This window comes from Crocodylus siamensis, chromosome 5, assembly GCF_052110815.1.
Source record: "Crocodylus siamensis isolate JL-2025a chromosome 5, ASM5211081v1, whole genome shotgun sequence".
In the NCBI taxonomy this organism is placed as follows: domain Eukaryota; kingdom Metazoa; phylum Chordata; order Crocodylia; family Crocodylidae; genus Crocodylus; species Crocodylus siamensis.
The window spans coordinates 199,741,776-199,761,274 of record NC_143399.1 but is presented as its reverse complement, the minus strand read 5'-3'; the positions used below and the strand labels follow the sequence as shown (position 1 = coordinate 199,761,274).

The window sequence follows — 19,499 nt, the reverse complement described above, 5'->3', positions numbered from 1 at the left end:
TTATGCCACTTCTATCTCTGCAAATCTGCTGTATTGACTTTACAAATCCATGTGCAAAGAGACCAAAGAAAAATAGGGCTGGAAGCAACCTCAGGAAGTCCAACCCCCTCCTCAAGGCAGAGTCATCATGGACTAAACTAACCAAGACAAGTGTCTGTCTAACCTGATTTTCCCAGAACCACTCATCCTACCCTTGAAACAAGAACCTCACCTCACTGACCTCATCACCAGAAGCAAACTTCCTACAGCTGAAAACACACAATGTGGATCCAAACCACGCCATGACAAAACATGCAAAACCTGCCAACCTATCTCCACCCCCCGCAGTTCCCACACCCCACAACAGAGCCATCACCATTCCTGGATCCTACACCCGTACCTCCAGAAATGTAATGTCTCATCCAATACACCAAATGCCCTGATGGAAAATACGTAGGAGACCAAACAACAACTGTGCACCAGAATGAATGCACACCAGAAATCCATCAAAGACATGAATACCCTGTGTTCAATTTTGGGCCCCCGCTACAGAAAGGATGTGGACAAATTGGAGAGAGTCCAGTGGAGGGCAACTAAAATGGTTCGGAGGCAGCAGGGACATCAGTTATGAAGGAACTGGGCTTATTTAGTCTGCAGAACAGAAAACAGGGGGGGATTTACTAGCAGCCTTCATCTTCCTGCAGGGGAGTTGCAAAGAGGATGGAGCTGGACTGTTCCCAGTGGTGGCAGATGCCAGAACAAGGAGCAATGGGTGCAAGTTGCAGCAAGGAAGTTTAGGTTGGATATTAGGAAGAATTTTCTCACTAGGAGGGTGGTAAAACACTGGAACAGGTTACCCAGAGAGGTGGTGGACTCTCCATCCTTGGAGGTTTGTAAGACCTGGGTAGACAAAGCCTTGGCTGGGATGTTCTAGTTGGGGACAGTCCTGCTTTGAGCAGGGGATTGAACTAGATGTTCAAGGGACCTCCTGAGGTCCCTTCCAAAGCTAACTTTTATGATTTTATGATTAGGACTAGATCCTCACCTAAGTTAATTGACAAAACATAATAAGATAATCTGTAGTTATATTATGCTGAATATACCTGTCTCTATAAATGCCTATACATTTATGGAATTTAAATTTCCATCCTTCATTACATAAAATGGTGACCAATTGAAGAATAAAATCTTTCTATGTACAGGAAACTTTGCCTATTGTCAGAGATAGGACTCTCAACTACAGGGACTTTGAGCCTAAAATGGTATGGCAATTACTTTATGCTTAGGTCCTAGGATTGAGCGAAGATGTTTCAACAAGGTTTTCATGGTTAATGAGACATCCATGTGCTTTACCGTGATCATTGTTGTACACATTGCATATCCACTACAGCCCACAATTCTCTAGGCACGTTGCCTATAAACACCAACGTGAGATGAGCTGCAGAGCTGCACACACTGTATAGGCCATAGGTTTATAATCATCTAAACAATCTTCTCAGCAATGAGGGTTATGCACTTTTGTTATTAAGCCAGAGATTTAATATATGAAATGTTATACAAGTACCAAATCAAATATCTTCTCAAGTTCCTTCTGACGTTAAGTAACGATTCTCTAGCTAATTAGGTAACTGCTCTGACTCATTACTTTGTTAGTGTCTATTTAAAACAACCTCTTATACAAGTGCTTTGCTTTTTTAGGGTAAATTCTTGCAAACTTAAAAGCTGAAGACTTAAAAAAAAAAAAAAAAAGCCTAAATCATAAAAGGAGTAACAATAAGGGAAGTACAAAAGATTTCAAATTAAGGGGAAATGGATGAAACAATTCAACGTTAAAAACATTCATGTTTTTGTCTTCATGTAAATAAAAGAAAAATGTCAGCAGTCACTCATCTCCCTTTTTCTCATGGACGTCTGCTCAAATAAGTGCCAAGTTTCAGCAAACAACATGTGCCAAAGTGAGATTAAACAATATAAGACCGTTTCAAAGCAGTGGTTCAGTTCTGCTACTACGCACCTGAGTAAGCCGATCAAAGTCAATGGAGCTGCTCACATAAGTAAGGTCAGCTGGTCTGGGACTCACAGAGATGCCATTTTTTAATACAAATGCTTGTACCAGGAATTCAAAGCCAATGTTGCCCCAGAGAGCGTCAGCACTTCAGGGTGAATTGTCACATTCTGTAAATTAGGAGGGGTTTGGTCAATTAAATTAACTGAGGACCTAGTTCCAAAGGCACCGTAAAACACTGTGGTTTAGAGGAGTGGGAATCAAGCACATGATTTTTTTTTTAAAAAGGCAGGCTCAAGACAAAAGGTCCCTTCCTTTCAGATTTGAAACCAATGTCCAATAACATAATAAGGAGGTCAATACTGTACACCCAGGGTCAACAGCCTATGGCTTGCAGAGCCATGGATTCAGCCTGCAGATTCGGGCCGCATTCAGTGGTGCTGGGCTTTTCTTGTGCAGCTGGGCAGTAGGAAGAAGTGTTGCAGGCAGCTAGACCCTACCGCCTGCCCACCTCAGATCCAAGCTGGGGTGTTCAACCCCCCGGAGCAGAAAACATTGCCAAGTCCTGCAATACGCTGATGGTGGGATTTCCAAATGCACGCATAATTATTCTTAATAACATGAACACCTCAGCAGACTTTGATGGGTGAAGAGTCAGGGCAATACTGAGGCTTTGGGCCCTTCCTACCATTATTGTTTGATATAGTCACCTTCAACAAGAGCATGGTTTTTTGGTTCTTCTGGCATTAAGCGAAAAGAGATGGCTGTTCCTTAGTGCCTCTTGCTGGACATACGAGCTAGGGGCTTGCCTCAGTTTTCCTCCCCAGCAAGTAAGACATGTATGCTCTTCTCAGGCTTCGCTCTCAGGAAATCCCTCTCTATGCATCGAAATCACAGAGGCCAAGATCTGGCACTGGGACCTACTGTTATTTTTGTTCAGGCCCATAACATTTTCCATTGTTTATTTCAGAGCACAGAATGGGTAGGAGCTCACGCTGAACCCGCTGAAGGCCATAATGCATCCGTTTTCAAATATGTCATTGTTCCTAACAGATGCTCATTAATCTATCACAGAAAAAAAGACCGGGGGCAGGAATGCAGCGAACTAGATGTCGACTTATGCTGCCTGTTTACAATTCTAGTAAAGCCTCCCCAGCCCTTCTCCCCTCCCTCACAAATCCCTAAGCGCTCTCACAAATTTCACGGAGGCAATTTTCATCATTGGAAAATGTCAGCCTTTCAAAAGGGAGCACCTGCAAAGAAAGGCTCATTTTCAACTCGATGGGTGGTCTTTCTACATGTCTGACTTAATTTCATACTTGCATAATGGCGCATTTAACTCTCCCATCCCATATTTACTGTGGCTGAGACATTTCTAAATCTTCATCTGTTTCCCTGTGTGTGTTTTATTTTCGTATTCAACACAACGGCATTCTGGCTGAGTTTACTTCCAAGGACATAAGGATGAAACAGCATTATTCCTCTACTCTTAGTGCTTCAGCAAATCTCTCGAGTTGAAGAGTAACAAATGAATTGTCTCATTGTTCCTTATAATGCCTAGGATTCAGTGGAGAACAGAAGGGAATATATATATATACTTAAAAAAAAAATTGTGACTGAATTGTCATCCCTGATGTGGTTGCTTTTCTAATTCAACAAATTTTGTGGTGATTTAGCATCATTTTGCTATGCTTTTTCTTGCTCTATTTTCTTTGGGTTTTTTTAATTTAAATTGCGTCTATATTTTGATGTAATTGCAGACATTTCTTGCCTTATTTCTGTTTGCTTGTGTGCAAGTGGGATAAGCTTGCTAAGTGATCGACTTGAGAGTGCTACTGAGCTCAGTAATGCTCCCTCTGGATGTGAAGGTCTGTTTCCCTTTGAACAAGGGCGCAGCTTGCTAACTTGGTAATGGTCAGTTAAAAATATTCTCTTGGTCCATCTGAACTCAATGGGAGTCACTTGCCTGGCCGTGATTACTCATTGCCGTATTGTTTATAGGATAAGGGACAGTGTTTGTTCGGTCAATAAACGTTTGTGTTAAAATGACATTTCCCAGCAGGAATTAATATTAAACGATGCTGCAACAGTGTGTATCTGAGGTGTCGGTATTGTAAAAGGAGAAACCCTTTTAACTTCCCTTGTGCCATCTGGAAGATCATTATCTCAGTACACCCATTCAACCTGCAGTAATAAAACATTAGCCCGCATACACAGTTCAGTGCTATTCTTGTATTCATAATCGTCCCATTTAAAGGACACTGTCAGAGCCAGGGCAGTTGTTGTCAGCCAGTAAAACGGATTAAATTTCAAGCAGGTAGAAACAAGAAGAGGAGAGAAGAGAAAAGAGGAGAGCAGCCAAGATTTACAACATTTTGCAAATGCCTAATTCAAAGAATATCACGCCCGCACAGAAATAAAGGGGCTTTAAGCCGAGATATGTGAATTAAAATACAATTCAATTGCTACCAGCCAGAAACATAATAGACTTTCTACATGGCTTTGGATAGCTTTTGTTATCGAAGGACAAACGTCTCATGCGATGAAATGAATACATATAAAAGGAAGAAAAAAATAGAGGAAAATGGAAGTGGGTGTGACTCTAATTCCAGACTTCTGAGACAATGAAAAGACTCCCGCTGGCTGCATTGGGCTTTCAATAAGGTCTTACAGCAGCCCCAGTGTACAATTATTTCAAATAACTTCATCCACTAAGGACAGCTTAAGGCGAAGAAGAATAGCCGTGGGCTGTATGCAGTATTGGCAGCATTGCTCAACTGAATGCAGACACTGCGATGACAAGAGAAGCATGAAAACCCAGCCAGACAGGTGGTGATAACGCAATTTCCAAACATTTAACGTCTTGTAGGAGGTCCAGAGGGTGGTTGGAGCCTCTTGGAGGCCTGCTTGGAGCCCTTAGGTCCCATATAAATTATGGCATTGAGAACAGAGAGAAGTAGACAGAGTATTCCTGATACAGAAGCTTAACACCGATTTTCAGGAGACCAAATGAGCACATAGTTACCTTCCCAAGGTATCAGAGAGAGTTTCGCTCTGTCTAGTGTGAAGGGAATTTGGGCTATACTTGATACGCCCTTTCCTGTTGCATCTGCTTGCAAACCCTATACAATTCTTAAACTTTGTAAGGAAATTCTGCAATTCCAGATTTTTTCCCCCCTTAGGCTGAAAACAAAGTAAAACCAGCACATTCCAGCGCTAACAGCCAATTCAGTGAAAACAAGCCCATGAAAGATATGGAAGACAGAAAAACTTCGGTAGAGAAAGCGATCCCAGCTTCCAGGTGGAAAGAGATACAGGGGAAAGTCAAAGAGAGGTCTTTTAAGTGACCAGTATCTCATCATCACTATTATTTCAGCCAGATGTGTATATGCTATTTTTTTATCCCGCACTGGTTCCAGAATATCTTTACAGAAACACTGTAGGGCCTTTGCAGACAGGAGAGATGAAGCACAGTTGCTACAACACAGTCATTACTGAACACTAAAAAGCAAACCTAGCAGAAAATAAAGCTCACTCATCCATTCCCATTTTCCACAGGCATATTTTTGTTGTTGGTTTCTTAAACAAGCTGGTTAGAGATATCTCCCCCACCGCCGCAGATGACTTGGCTTTAAACCAGTACATCTGACAGAGAGACGCCTGGGAAGCAGACAAATTTCCTAGCTGCTAAAGGTTATAGGAAGAGGGTTGCATGGGGCAAATAAACAGGTGAGGTGCCAAAAGACAGAGACTGCCTTGAATCCGACAGTCAATGCAAAGCGGAGGACAGGGTGTGCTGCTTTCATCAAAGGGGCTAAAAATAATGTCTCCCATCTGTGGACTTCTAATGAATAAATGGTGCTCGCTTGGGATCCCCTGGACTTGTGATCATTAATAAAAAAGGACAAGTGGCTGTATTATGATCATTGCCAGGGATTTTCTTCCTTTATACAAAAGTAAGAGGTGAAATGCAGTGAGTCAACTGCTCATGGAATAGGGACAGTCTGAGAGGGTCATAGTGAGTCACGGCCACAAATCTCAGGTGGAGACTTGATGAGGGTTGCTGTTCTTTAATGGGACTGCTGCAAGCAGTACAGCAGCTACCAGGAATGAGAACATGCCTAAACCCAGTATCTTCCCACGTGATGAATGATTCTGGGTGTCTATCATTGGTGCCCACCTACAAGACCCAGCAACAAGAGAGAGAACTATTCATCCTCTCGGCTTTCTAAATTGAGAAATGTAGGGAGGAAGAGTCAGTGAAACCTGTTGTCACTTTTACTTCTTGGCTCTTAGAGCGCTTTTCAGATCACAAAATTTTTCTTCTTCTAAACTCTGTCAGAAAAAAAGGCATGAACGTAAGACGCTAGGATTAGCATGTAGGTTGGAGGGAAGGAAGATGACGTAGAAGAAATGACGGTGATAATGGGGGCGGCGGGGAACATGGACCCTCTGAGTTCATGAGCTATGTCACACAGAAAATTGGCCATTGAAGATCTTATGGGGCTGGCACTAAATGAGGAGCGCCATCACACCCTGCAGAAGATCCAGGGGTTTTCTAGGGTTTGCAGCAACACAGGCTACCAATAGGGTCAGGATGGGACTCCCACCTGAATGAGGCAGTCCAAAGCTGGTATCAGCTTCAAAGCTTTTCTGCAGTCTGTGAAGGGTCTTATTTTAATTCAGGAATACCTAAGAATGGCGTAGCGCCTTTCCATTTAGTAAATTCAGCCCCCAAAAGATTGCACATAGATGTACACAGTACTTTTAGTACCATGGCACCTCAATCACCCTGCACTAGTCAGAATGGGCTTTCTCCAAAGCCAATAGCAGTGTAGCCACATTGACACGGGGACACAGTGCTAATAAGCTTGTCCAACCGAAAGGCAAGTGCAACGGCGTGGCTTCTGGCTTCAGAGGCAGCTCACGGAGCAATGTGGCGTGTTTAAGGCCACTGGTGCTGGCGACAGGAAAATTCCTGTATGGCTACCGTCTGTCTCTAAATACAGAGAGAGTCTCAGCACATATCAGCTCATTTATGCTCTTTCTTCATGTTTGCATTACTATTACTAATATTTGTTTTACAGTCCCCCGAAGTGTGGTAAGTGCTTTGTGGAACATGTGAAGGGCATACCATTTTTTTTTCTTTTTAGTGTTATTTAAAGCTTAGAGTTTGGCATTCACAAAGGAAAGGCAAAGGTCCAGAGTCTCTGCACAGGATGGCAGTGGAATTATCCCCTTAGGATCTTTTTACTAAAATACAAACCCTCACTCTGGAACCAGACATGGCATATGGAATGAAGTGAATAGCTGCATCTGCAATGATGAACTCATTTCTAAAGAGCAATCACATTCCAAAATAACATATTGGATATGGCATTATGATCGGGCTCAAAGCTGTAATTAGATTCCAGCAATACCAAGCAAATTAAATGCAGCCCACATTTGCCAGTCAGAAAGGTTAACACAACTGGCCAGGCCCCTTGAGAAAGGTCACCAGATCAAGTACAGAGGGACCCCTTATGCAATACCCGGAAGAAAAGGCCTGTTAATGGGTCTCTCTGTTATTAATGTGAATGAAGTTTGCCAGAATAGTTCATTTGGTTCCCAAGGGTGCTTGGTATTTTAGGTTCCAAAGGATAGATCCTGATATACCAAACCAAAGAAACACCGGGCTACTTACAACTATTGCATGTCTTACGCAAAGGAGATGATACTGCAGGGCAACAACAGTAAGGAGTGAACTCTGAGAACAGATTTCAAATTCTTGAAGGCTGGAAATGAATTGTTTATAGTTTCATATTTTCATAGTTATTAGGGTCAGAGGGACCTGAGCAGTTCATGGAGTCCGACCCCCTGCCATGGCAGGAAAGAGTACTGGGTCAAACGACCCCAGCAAGGTGTTCATCCAGCCTCCTCTTAAAGCCCCCCAGGGTAGGAGCCTGCACCACTTCTCTTGGGAGTTGGTTCCAGACCCTAGCCGCCCTGACTGTGAAGTCGCGCCTCCTGATATCCATCCTAAACCTACCCTCTGCCAGCTTGTGACCTTTGTTCCTGGTCACTCCTGGCAGCACTCAGGGGAACAGGGACTCCCCCAGTGCCTGCTGGTCCCCCCTGACTAGTTTTAAATGGCCACTAGATCCCCCCTCAGCCTTCTCTTCTGGAGGCTGAACAGGTTCAGGTCCCATTGCCTCTCCTCGTAGGGCCTGCCCTGCTGCCCCCTGATCATACGAGTGGCCTCCTCTGGACCCTCTCCATGCTGTCCACATCCCTCCTGAAGTGCGACGCCCAGAACTGGACGCAGTACTCCAGCTGTGGCCTGACCAGTGCCGCATCGAGGGGGAGGATCACCTCCTTGGACCTGCTCGAGATGCATCGGTGGATGCATGACAAGGTGCGGTTGGCCTTCCTTACTGCCTCCCCACACTGCCAGCCCATGTTCATCTTGGCATCAATGATGACTCCAAGATCCTTTCTGCCTCTGCATTAATGAGAAGGGAGTTCCCCAGCCTGTAGGTATGGTGCTGGTTCTTCCTCCCCAGGTTCAGTACCTTGGACTTGTCAGGTACTGCACCTGGGGAGTACATATACACCTGGGTCCTCCCTGCTCATTGGTTCTCCCTTCTAGCGTGCCCACTTCTCCCCACATCTTAGTGTCATCTGTGAATTTGAACAGGGTGCTTTTTACCCCCCTCGTCCAAGTCGCTGATGAAGATGTTGAACAGTGCAGGCCTGAGGACCAAGCCCTGGGGGACCCCACTGCCTAACATCCCTCCAGGTTGAATAAGACCTGTCTACCACCACTCTCTGGGTGTGGCCCTCCAGCCAGTTGGAGACCCATCTGACCGTGTAGGTGTTGACACCACAGTCTCCTAGTTTTTTAATGAGAATGGGATGAGAGACAGTGTCGAAGGCCTTCTTAAAGTCCAGAAAAACTACGTCCACTGCTACACCTGCATCTAAGGATTTTGTGACCTGGCCATAGAAGGTCACACAGAAGGTGACCTGTTATGATTGTTCATACAGGTGAGCAGCAAGGATAAGTATAGACAGTCAAAAAGCCCAAGGCTGAATTGATTCAATCCTGGTAGGTTAGTATAAACTGCGTAGATTGAACCAATAAGCAAGGAAACAGACATTCACTTTTGATTTTGAAAATGCAGTCCCATGGCTGCAGTGGGTTAGGCCACAAGCCAGGGGGTGCTAAAGCATGCCTCCCTGCTTGGCTGGAGCAGACAGCTTGGGCCAAGGCTAACTTGCCCCACTGCAAGGGGGTGGAGGGTTGTGGGGGAGGTGCAAAGCATTCTGGGATGCTGGAGGACGGTGAGTTTACTTGAATCTGGAGGGGATATGGGCCAGAAGTTTAATAAACTGATTTAACCTAAATCAGTTAAATCTGATACTGCATCCATCCAGGTTTACCTTAAACCATTTTTGGCCATTTTGAAAGTGGTTTATGTGTACTGAACTTCTGTTACACAATTGAACTGGTTTCCAATCACTGTTACTGATTTATTTGTAATTTCTGTCCCTAGCCTAAGGGTTTAACTGATTACTGAGATGAAGTTATGAAAAGGAACAGTCAAGGTCTGGTGTCATGAAGCACTTTCTGACTGTGAGATGTAAAGCAGCGACTGTTAAAATTGCAACATTCAGTGTTGCATGTATATTCAGTAGACTCGTCCCATATTTTACCAATCAGCACTGGAATTATAACACAGACGAAAGCATTCAGTTTACAAAAGTCTATGCACTAGGTTTAAGTATAAAATACTTGAAACAGAAGCAAAACCACTATTGCTTTGAAGTTTAAAGAGAAAGTGGTGGTGGAGGGAAACACTTTGTCGTATAGGGAGATGACTGGCTGTGACCTAAAAGGACTTTTCCATCTCTAACTCCTGCAATGATTCTCTAATGCTTGAAAAAGAAAAGGTACTGTTCTTTCCATTTGTGGTTTCACTTACCATCCCTGCAGCCATAAGGTAATATGAAGCTGATTCTATTTACTGAAACACTGAGAAGAAGAAAATAGACAGTGCTAAAGTCTTAGAGCCAAATTCTGCTTCCAGTTACATCAGGGCAAACACACTGCAACCACCCTGACTTTATGTGACTTTGTCTAGACTCACGCTATTGTAATTAATAGTAGAATTTGGCCATTATAGCTGAGATCCTGGCAATGAGTCTGAGGCTGGAGGACTAACGTCCACTGGAATGTGATTTGTGTTCTTTTCCCACCAGCATGGATTTTGGTGTGCTCTGGCCCTAGGAACTGAAATGTACAGTGGTGACAGCTGTTCTAAATAAAAGGGAAGACAATTTGCATCAGATGCTTAACTACTATAGACAAGAAACAAGAAGCAATGTCTGCTGAGGTTTCTGCAACTGAATAAGAGACATTGATTTAGAAGCCATTTAGCCGATCATGATTCTAATTCCCTAATGAGCACATATATGTAGAAGAGACCACTTTCCTTCATTAAATAATCTCCAAAATAAATTAATGGTTGTCAATGGCTCTGAATCTGGCAAAAGAAAATGTCAGGGGGTTACAATGGGTCAGTATTACCTATCCTGACATCCAATGAACATTACGGTATTGAGAATTCATCATGCACTGTAGAGAACGGAAAACACTTCAAAGGATGCATAATCTTTCAGAGGCCTGTGCCAAGGCGGGGGTGTGGCGCTCTACATCAAGGAGAAATACACATCCTCAACAAGTACCATGGGGTCAGAGGAGGGGCACACTGAAGTGCTCTGGGTTAGAATACAAGGCAGTTGAGGGGAAAGGGACTTAACAGTTGGGATCTACTACAAATCACCTGACCAAGGGGAAGAGCTAGACTGGGAATTCTTAAGTAAGCTCACAGGGGTAGTTAGGTCAAGGGACGTGGTCATCATAGGTGACCTGAACTTTCCAGACATCTGCTGGGAAGAGCAGTTAGCCAGGTCTGACTGCTCATGTAGGTTCCTAGGCAAGATATAGGACCTCCATCTAACCCAGGAGGTACACAGTCCCACCAGGGGAGACGCCTTGTTGGATCTAGTCCTGGCCATGGGCAATGACCTGGTGAGGGGTCTGCAGATGCTCGACCAGCTGGGCAACAGTGACCATCACCTGGTGGAATTCACCATCCAGTGCAAGGTGGCAAAGGCCTGGAGCAAGGCAGCGGCCCTGGACTTCAGGAAGGTGGATTTCAACGAGGTAATGAGACTAGTCGGGAAGGCACTGAGGTCCCGGTGGGGAGGTGAGTCAGGTGTCCAAGAAGAGTGGTAGTTCCTTAAGGAGACGATCCTCCAAGCCCAAAGGGAGGTAATCCCAGCACGGATCAAAGGGGGCAAGAGGACGCAAAAACCCCCATGGCTCATCAAAAACACATGGGAACATCTCCTAGCTAAAACGAAGGTGTACACCCAATGGAAGAGAGGGGCCATCACTAGGGAGGACTATATCTCGGTTGCTCAGGGCTGTACGGGGTTGGTCAGCAAGGCCAAGGCAGACATGGAACTGGGACTAGCTACCCGGATCAAGGACAACAAGAAGTACATTTTTAAATACACAAGGGGTAAAAAGAAGGTACTGGCTAAAGTGGGGCCTCTGCAAGATATTCTAGGAAATCTGGTTGTCACACCAGATGACAAAGCTCACCTATTTAGCAATTTCTTTGCCTCCATTTTTCTGAGCAGGGACCAGGTCACCCCCTCCACCGGAACCCCCATGGGCCCAGGGGAGGCGCACCCAGGACTATGCTCAGTGAGGACATAGTTAGGGAACTTCTGGAGGAATTGGATGTATTTAAAGCAGCTGGTCCTGATCATCTCCACAATAGGGTGCTGAGGGAATTAGCAGAGGTCATTGTGGGACACCTGGCATGGCTTTACAAGCACTTGTGGTGCTCTGGTGTGGTGCCAGAGAACTGGAAAAGGGCCAGCGTGGTTCCTATTTTCAAAAAAGGGAGGAAAGAGGACCCAGGAAACTATAGGCCAGTTAGTCTTACCTCGATCCTGGGTAAGCTTCTTGAGACAATTATCCTGGTGCATGTCCACAAGGGGCCAGCAGGGGAGATTATGCTTAGGGCAGGTCCTGTCAGACCAACCTGGTGGCCTTCTATGACCAGGTCACAAAATCCTTAGATGCAGGGGTAGCAGTGGACATAGTCTTTCTGGACTTTAGGAAGGCCTTCAACACTGTCTCTCACCCCGTTCTCATTAAGAAACTGGGGGGCTGTGGTGGCGACACCCACACAGTCAATTGGGTAGCCAACTGGCTGGAGGCTGCACCCAGAGGGTGGTGGTGTACGGGTCATGTTCACCCTGGAGGGATGTGGGCAGTGGGGTCCCCCAGGGCTCGGTCCTCGGGCCTGCACTGTTCAACATCTTCATCAGTGATTTGGAAGAGGGGGTGAAAAGCACCCTGTTCAAATTCGCAGATGACAGCAAGATGGGGGGGGATGTGGGCATGCTAGAAGGGAGGAATAGGCTCCAATCGGACCTAGACAGGTTACAGGAGTGAGCGGATGAGAATAGGATGGGATTCAACACAGACAAGTGCAAAGTGATGCACCTGGGGAGGAAGAATCGGCACCATACCTACAGGTTAGGGAACTCCCTTCTCATCAGCACAGAGGCAGAAAAGGATCTTGGAATCATCATTGATGCCAAGATGAACATGGGCCGGCAGTGTGGGAAGGCAGTCAGGAAGGCCAACTGCACCTTGTCCTGCATCCACAGATGCATCTTGAGCAGGTCCAAGGAGGTGACCCTCCCCCTCTATGCAGCACTGGTCAGGCTGCAGCTGGAGTACTGCGTCCAGTTCTGGGCACCGCACTTCAGAAGGGATGGGGACAGCATGGAGAGGGTCCAGAGGAGGCCACTCGCATGATCAGGGGGCAGCAGGGCAGGCCTTACGAGGAGAGGCAACGGGACCTGAACCTGTTCAGCCTCCACAAGAGAAGGCTGAGGGGGGATCTAGTGGCCTGTTACAAACCAGTCAGGGGGGACCAGCAGGCATTGGGGGAGTCATTGTTCCCCCGAGCACTGCCAGGAGTGACCAGGAATAATGGTCACAAGCTGGCAGAGGGTAGATTCAGACTAGACATCAGGAGGCGTGACTTCATGGTCAGGGCAGCTAGGATCTGGAACCAACTTCCAAGAGAAGTGGTGCTGGCTCCTACCCTGGGGATGAACACCTCGCTGGGGTCAATTGACCCCAGTACTCTTTCCTGCCATGACAGGAGGTAAGACTTGATGATCTGTTCAGGTCCCTTCTAACCCTACTAACTATGAAACTATAAAACTATTCTTTGCCCTGTTTTGATAAGTATGCATCTAATTTAGCATGTAGGTGTTTTCTTAACTGACTGTGTACAATAATGATCTTGTGAAAACTGAATTAATTAAAAATATGAACAGTTAAACTGTAGATTATTAACCAAATCTCACTCATTTCAGCCCTCTCGGAAACATTTAACAGCAACTATTGTTTTTTTAAATATATGCTTATCACAGAATCACAGAAAAATTAGGGTTTGGAGGGACATCAGGAGGTCACATCTAGTCCAATCCCCTGCTGAAAGCAGTACCAGCCCCAGCTATGTCATCCCAGCCAAGTCTTTGTCTAGCCAGGTCTTTAAAACCTCCAAGGACGGAGCTTCCATCACCTCTCTGAATAGCCTGTTCCAGTGCTTTACTACACTCCTCATGAGAAAGTTTTTCCTAATATCTAACCTAAACTTCCCTTGCTGCAACTGGAGACCATTGGTCCTTGTTCTGTCATCTGCTGCTACTGAGAACAGTCCAGCTCCATCCTTTTTGGACCCCCACTTCAAGGAGCTGTAGGCTGCAATTAAATCCCCGCTCAGTCTTCTCTTCTCCAAACAAAATATGCCTAGTTCCCTCAACCTCTCCTCAAAAGTCATGTGTCCCAGCCCCTAAACCATTCGCCATCCATTGGACTCTCTCCAATTTGTCCACATCCTTTTTGTAGTGGGGGGCCCAAAATTGGATACAGTACTCCAGATGTGGGCTTAACAGTGCCAAATAAAAGGAAATAATCACTTCCCTTGCCCTGCTGGCAGTACTCCTACTAATGCAGCCCAGTTGTTAGCTTTTTTGGCAACAAGGGCACACTCTTGGCTCATATGCAACTTATTGTCCATTGTCACCCCCAGATCCTTTTCTGCAGAGCTGCTGCCCAGCCAGTCAGCCCCAGCCTGTCCCAGTGCATGGGACTGTTCTGTCCTAAGTGCAGGACTTTGCACTTGTCCTTGTTGAATCTCATGAGATTCCTTTTCGCCCAACCCTCCAATGTGTCTCAGTCTGTCTGAATCCTAGCCCTACCTTCCAGGAGATCTACTACTCCCTCAATCTTGGTGTCATCTGCAACTTTCCCGAGGATGCACTCCATCCAATCTTCCAGGTCTCTGATGAAGATAGTGAATAAAACCAGCCACATGACCAATCTATGGGGCACTCCACTTGATACTAGCTGCAAGCTAGACATTGAGCCATTGATTACTAGCCTCTGAGCCTAACAACCCAGCCAGTTTTCTATACACCTTATAATCCACACATCCAACCCATACTTCCTTAGTTTATTTGAGAGAATTGTGGGAGACGGTATCAAAAGCCTTGCTAAAGCCAAGGTATATCATGGCCACTGCTCTCCCCACATCCACAGAGCCAGTCATCTCATCATAGAAGGCAATCAGGTTGGTCAGGCATGACTTGCCCCTGGTGAACCCATTCTGACTCTTCCTAATCACTTTCTTCTCCTCCACATGCTTAGAAATGGAGTTCTTGAGACCCTGCTCCATGATTTTTTCAGGGACTGGGGTAAGGATGACTGCTCTGTATTTCTGTGGATGGCACTATATTTTCCCTTTTCCAGTCATCCTTTCCTGACTGCCATGAGTTTTCAAAAGTAATAAGCAGCAGCTCTGCAATCACATTTGCCAACTCCCTCAGCACCTTTGGGTGCATCACATCCAGCCCCATGGACTTGTACATGTCCAGGTTTTCTAAATAGTTCCTAACCTGTTCCTTTGGCACTGCTCACCTCCTCCCCAAACTGTGCTGCCTGGTGCAGTAGTCTGGGAGCTGGCTTTGCTTGTGAAGAATGAGGCAAAATAGGCATTGAGCACTTCAGCCTTTTCTGCATCCTCTGTCACAAGGTTGCCTCCCCCATTCAGTAAGGGGCCCACACTTTCCCTGATCCACTTCTTGCTACCGACATACTTGTAGAAACCTTTCTTGTTCCCCTTCATATCCTTTTGCTACCTGCAACTCCAATTTGCTTTGGCCTTCCTGATTTCATCGTAGCATACCCGAGCAATACTTTGAACTCCTCCCTAGTCATTTTCCAAGTTTCCACTTCTTGTAAGCTTCCTTTTTGTGTTTCAGCTCAGATAGATAAAATCAAATTCTTTGGAAATTACTTATTTTTCAGAGATGCGGAGGTTATAAAACTAGGAGGGACCATACAGATGATCTGTTCTGATCTGCATACCACTGGATAGAGATTTTAAACAACATTCCTGAAGCAAACTCAGTAGCTTCTAGTTGAGATAAAACCTTATCTTTAAGGATGACCCCATTTCTGACCTAATGGCTTCAAGTGATGGAGCATCTACCAGGTCTATGGATAAATTGTTCCCAGTGGTTCACACTCGACCATGAGCAGAGATAGGTAGGTAGCTGTATTAGTCTGAAGTCAGGAAGAAGGCATTTGCACATTAGAGACTAGTGCTACGTGTAAAAATGAATGAACATGGAGCTGACATCAGCTTCAGGAAGACACACCAGTCTGTGGGCAAACACTTTAACCTCCCTAGACATTCCAGTGCTGCCCTCGGGGTCGCTGTTCTTACACAACTAAACTTAAAAAATGAATTTGAACGGGAAATGATGGAACAAGAAATCACCCACAGTCTGGATTGTGTTAAGTATGGTCCAAATCTGGATTCTTGTCCCATTCCCCAGACTAGCTTTTATAATCCCTACCTCCGTGGGTTAGCTGCTTTGTTTTTCTTTCTTCTACCCACCTTGCCTCTCCCAGCATTGGTCTCTTTTTCCTCCCCTCCTCTATTTTTTTTTGTAGTCAAATCACTGCTTTCTTTTTAGAAACTCTGCTCTCTTCAGTCCCTTCCTCATACCTGATGAAATAAGCTGCCGCTTTCAAAGGTTTACGTATCTCTGATTTAGTTAGTCTTCAAGGAGCACATCTACCCTGCCACCTGCCTAACTCTTTCTCATCCCTGTTATATTGAACTTCCATTGTCATTTTGCATTTTTATTACTAAGGTAAAGGAAATATTAGTTTCAAAAGTGTATGGTAAAAGGAACGTGATTATTTATGATGCTAGCCAGTCTCTATTTCAACTATTACAGGATACTCTGTTTAAGGGCATAGGCTCAGGATTGATTAAAGGCTGTGCACTTATCCAAACCTAATGTGAGTCGTGCTATTAGAAGCATGGAAAATGAGGGAGAGCTAGTCAGTTTTATGGCTAATGGAGGCCTAGAAAATGGGTGAAGATAACTGCAAAACTGACTAGCTCCTATCATTTTCAAGGCTTCTAACAGCAGTACTTCGACATCTGTTTCCCTTTCATCAATGCCAATGCCAATTATTATACAGTTAATTAGGTGGCAAAGTCGACGCTGGAGCTGAAAGAAACTATGCATTTAAATGTATGCGCACTTAAGCAATATGTGGATAAGTTATACTTGTTATAAAGAAAAGGACAGTCACATGGGAATTGCCAATATACAGGTACTTAAATGAATTTTGCATTTACTGGGCATGCATATAATTGGAGTCCACTGTACCACTGTTGTTATAAATTGTCTCATTCCATCAGCTGGATGACTCAAATAAATTGGCTCCCCATTGTGTTAGGCACCTTACAAGCTCACTGCATTCTATGCTAGTTTCAGATTTTTAAGTTGTTTCCCATTTAATTAAATCCAAAAGCCCACGGGACGTACCTGGCAAACATCATAGTGCTCAAAGAGAGACAGCAAGCCGATATCACTGCGTCCAGTGATGCCTTTTAATATGGTGATGTTGCCATTTCCAGAGTCCAGCTCTATCACATTGTTGAACACATTGGACACAGCTTTGCCAGTCAGAAGCAGGTTCACAAGTTCCTGTTTATCATGTACAAAGAAAATCATCAGCTATACATCTTTCTTATGTGTCAAGAATCAATGCCATATGATTATGGTGGATTTGTATAGCTAAGGCTCCAGCATTTAACTGGTTAACTAGGGGGTGGGAAGCAGAGTTATACTATCTAAGGTAGCCTAACATATTTTAACAACATATTATATTCACTCTATTCACATGAAGCTATGATGAGAGATTAGTCATGTATCATCTGAGCCATTCATTAAAGCCAGGGTGTCAAACCGATGACCTGTAGGATGAATCTGACCTCTGGAGTCTCCCTGTCTGACCTGTCGGGATACTAGCACACCACTGGAAGTTGAGAGAAGTGACCTGCTGTGGGATTTGGGGCCCTTTGACTGTCCTGGACACAACCATTAGCAGTAATTTTGGCTTGTTGTTCCCATCCCCAGACCCCTTCCCCTGGACCAAGTGCTTCTGCTGGACCCCCCGCTCTACCAGTAGACATTACCTCCTTGCCACCTTCAGACCCACCAATGCTACTACTGCCAGACCCTTTCTGCCTCCAGATCCACTGCTGTTATGGTGGCCACAATTACCACCACCGTACTCCAGGCTGAATCCAGCCTGCAAGGAGCCCCACCATCTAAATCCAGCTTGGGACTCCAGGTGAGTTTGACACCTCTGCATTAAGGCATACACATATGACTTATCAGACTCCTGATTTGTGTTTATGTGTACTGTGAGCCGGTCCTTGAAATAGTTCATTGGCATTTTTGTAAAGCCAAGGAACTGAATTGGACATTGCACATCTCAATTGCATACCCCCCACCCCGCCAACAAACGCATGGTAGTGCCAGTGACAGGGATAATGGTACACAGCAATTTGTGGAGGCAGACTGTGCCACAGAAAAGAACTGGCTTAGCATTAATCAACAACATATGTCTGAATACAGAGGGAGAAAAAATAGGAAGAGAACTTTTCAGGAATATGAATCTCTTAGCTCTAAGGCATAAATAACCATGATATTGCCTTTTTCAACTTGATTTATGAATAATTGTATTTGTTTGTAAGCCACCTGTTCTTCTGAAGGTTTACTGACTTTTAATGATGTACATTCTAGGCAAATGGATCTCTTAATTCTCTAGGAAAGTTCAGAAACATGTAAAGAACAGATTTAGGGCAGGAAGTGAAGAATTCCCCTTTCTAACTGAAACTAGAAAAAAAATTGGGTACCATAGAAGGAATCACTTGAGTCTAAATTTGGCCATAATGATGAGGGTTAACAGTTCAAGGCGGGATATTTAAGGGCTAAAAGTCTTTCCAAACTCAGACCATGAAACATTAAATGTTGTATCTTAAGCCATGCCTGCACTAACTTTGCCTGGCAGTGGTGCCCTCAATCATGTTCCACTCTTCTGGATAGGCTGTGTGGTTGTATCTGTGTACCACTGGGGGTGACCTAATTAGCACGGGGCTACCTGGCAGTGTCATACAGCACCATGTATAGATGTAGCTATGTTGCTCTTGATTTTAAAGGCAGTGTGCCCAGAGCAGGATGGCAAACATAAGAAGTGTCATATTGGATTGGAACAAAGGTCTAACAAATTATCCTATCTCCAAGAGCAGCAAGTAGTAGATGCGTTACAGCTCTATCAGACGTTGCATGTATGGCGTAATTAATGATTTACATTAATGGCATGCTAATCACACCATAAATTGAAACATGACACATGTTTAGCTAATTTATTACAATAAAAGGGCAAACCAGCCACAGAGATATTAAACATTTAATGTGGAATGTCTGTGTGGCTGGTCCGTGTTGAACTTTAAACTGAACATGTGGCATGTCCTGGCACACGTTCTGGCCCCAGAGTTCCCTATGCCCCATTCCAAAGACCAATAGGATGGGGCACAATGCAGTCTGGGAACCAATACAGAGCCGCCCCGTACCCAATCCCTGGGATCAACTGATCATTGGCGTCAGGCAGGAGGCAGCACCAGCTCTCAGACACAGCCCCACACCCCTGCAGAGGTTTCAGAAGGACAGCATATAAACAGGGCATGTGTAGAGTGATCCATCCATTGCAATTTCCTCCCTGGCATCAATCATTGGTGTGTTTGTGGGGGGCCAGTCACATGGCATTTACTAAGTCATTTTGTAGCATTTCTTATGCGTGCTGTTTCTAATATCCAGTCATCTCCCTTACTTACCTGTGTGCAGTATCCGTGGCTACCTATCAATCGGTTTGTGAGCACATCAAAGTCACTCCGCACCCTAGAAAAGATATGAGATGATTCAATCACAACTCTTCCTTTCACAACAGTTGGCACTTCTAATGCCTGGAAAGCCTATTCCCCAAGCACAAATATGGCTATAC

General features: G+C 44.9%; 1 protein-coding gene across 3 annotated transcripts in view; it reads right to left on the bottom strand.

Annotated features, from left to right (window-relative positions):
* The window catches only part of MINDY4 (MINDY lysine 48 deubiquitinase 4), a 95,261-nt gene that overhangs the window by 11,350 nt on the left and 64,412 nt on the right, over positions 1–19,499 (bottom strand). For all 3 annotated transcript variants that reach the window (XM_090047837.1, XM_090047836.1, XM_090047835.1), the window contains 2 exons: positions 19,333–19,396; positions 16,976–17,137 (listed from right to left, as the gene is read on the bottom strand). In XM_090047837.1, the coding sequence (XP_089903963.1) occupies positions 16,976–17,137; positions 19,333–19,396 (226 nt within the window). The remainder of the gene's footprint in view (positions 1–16,975; positions 17,138–19,332; positions 19,397–19,499) is intronic.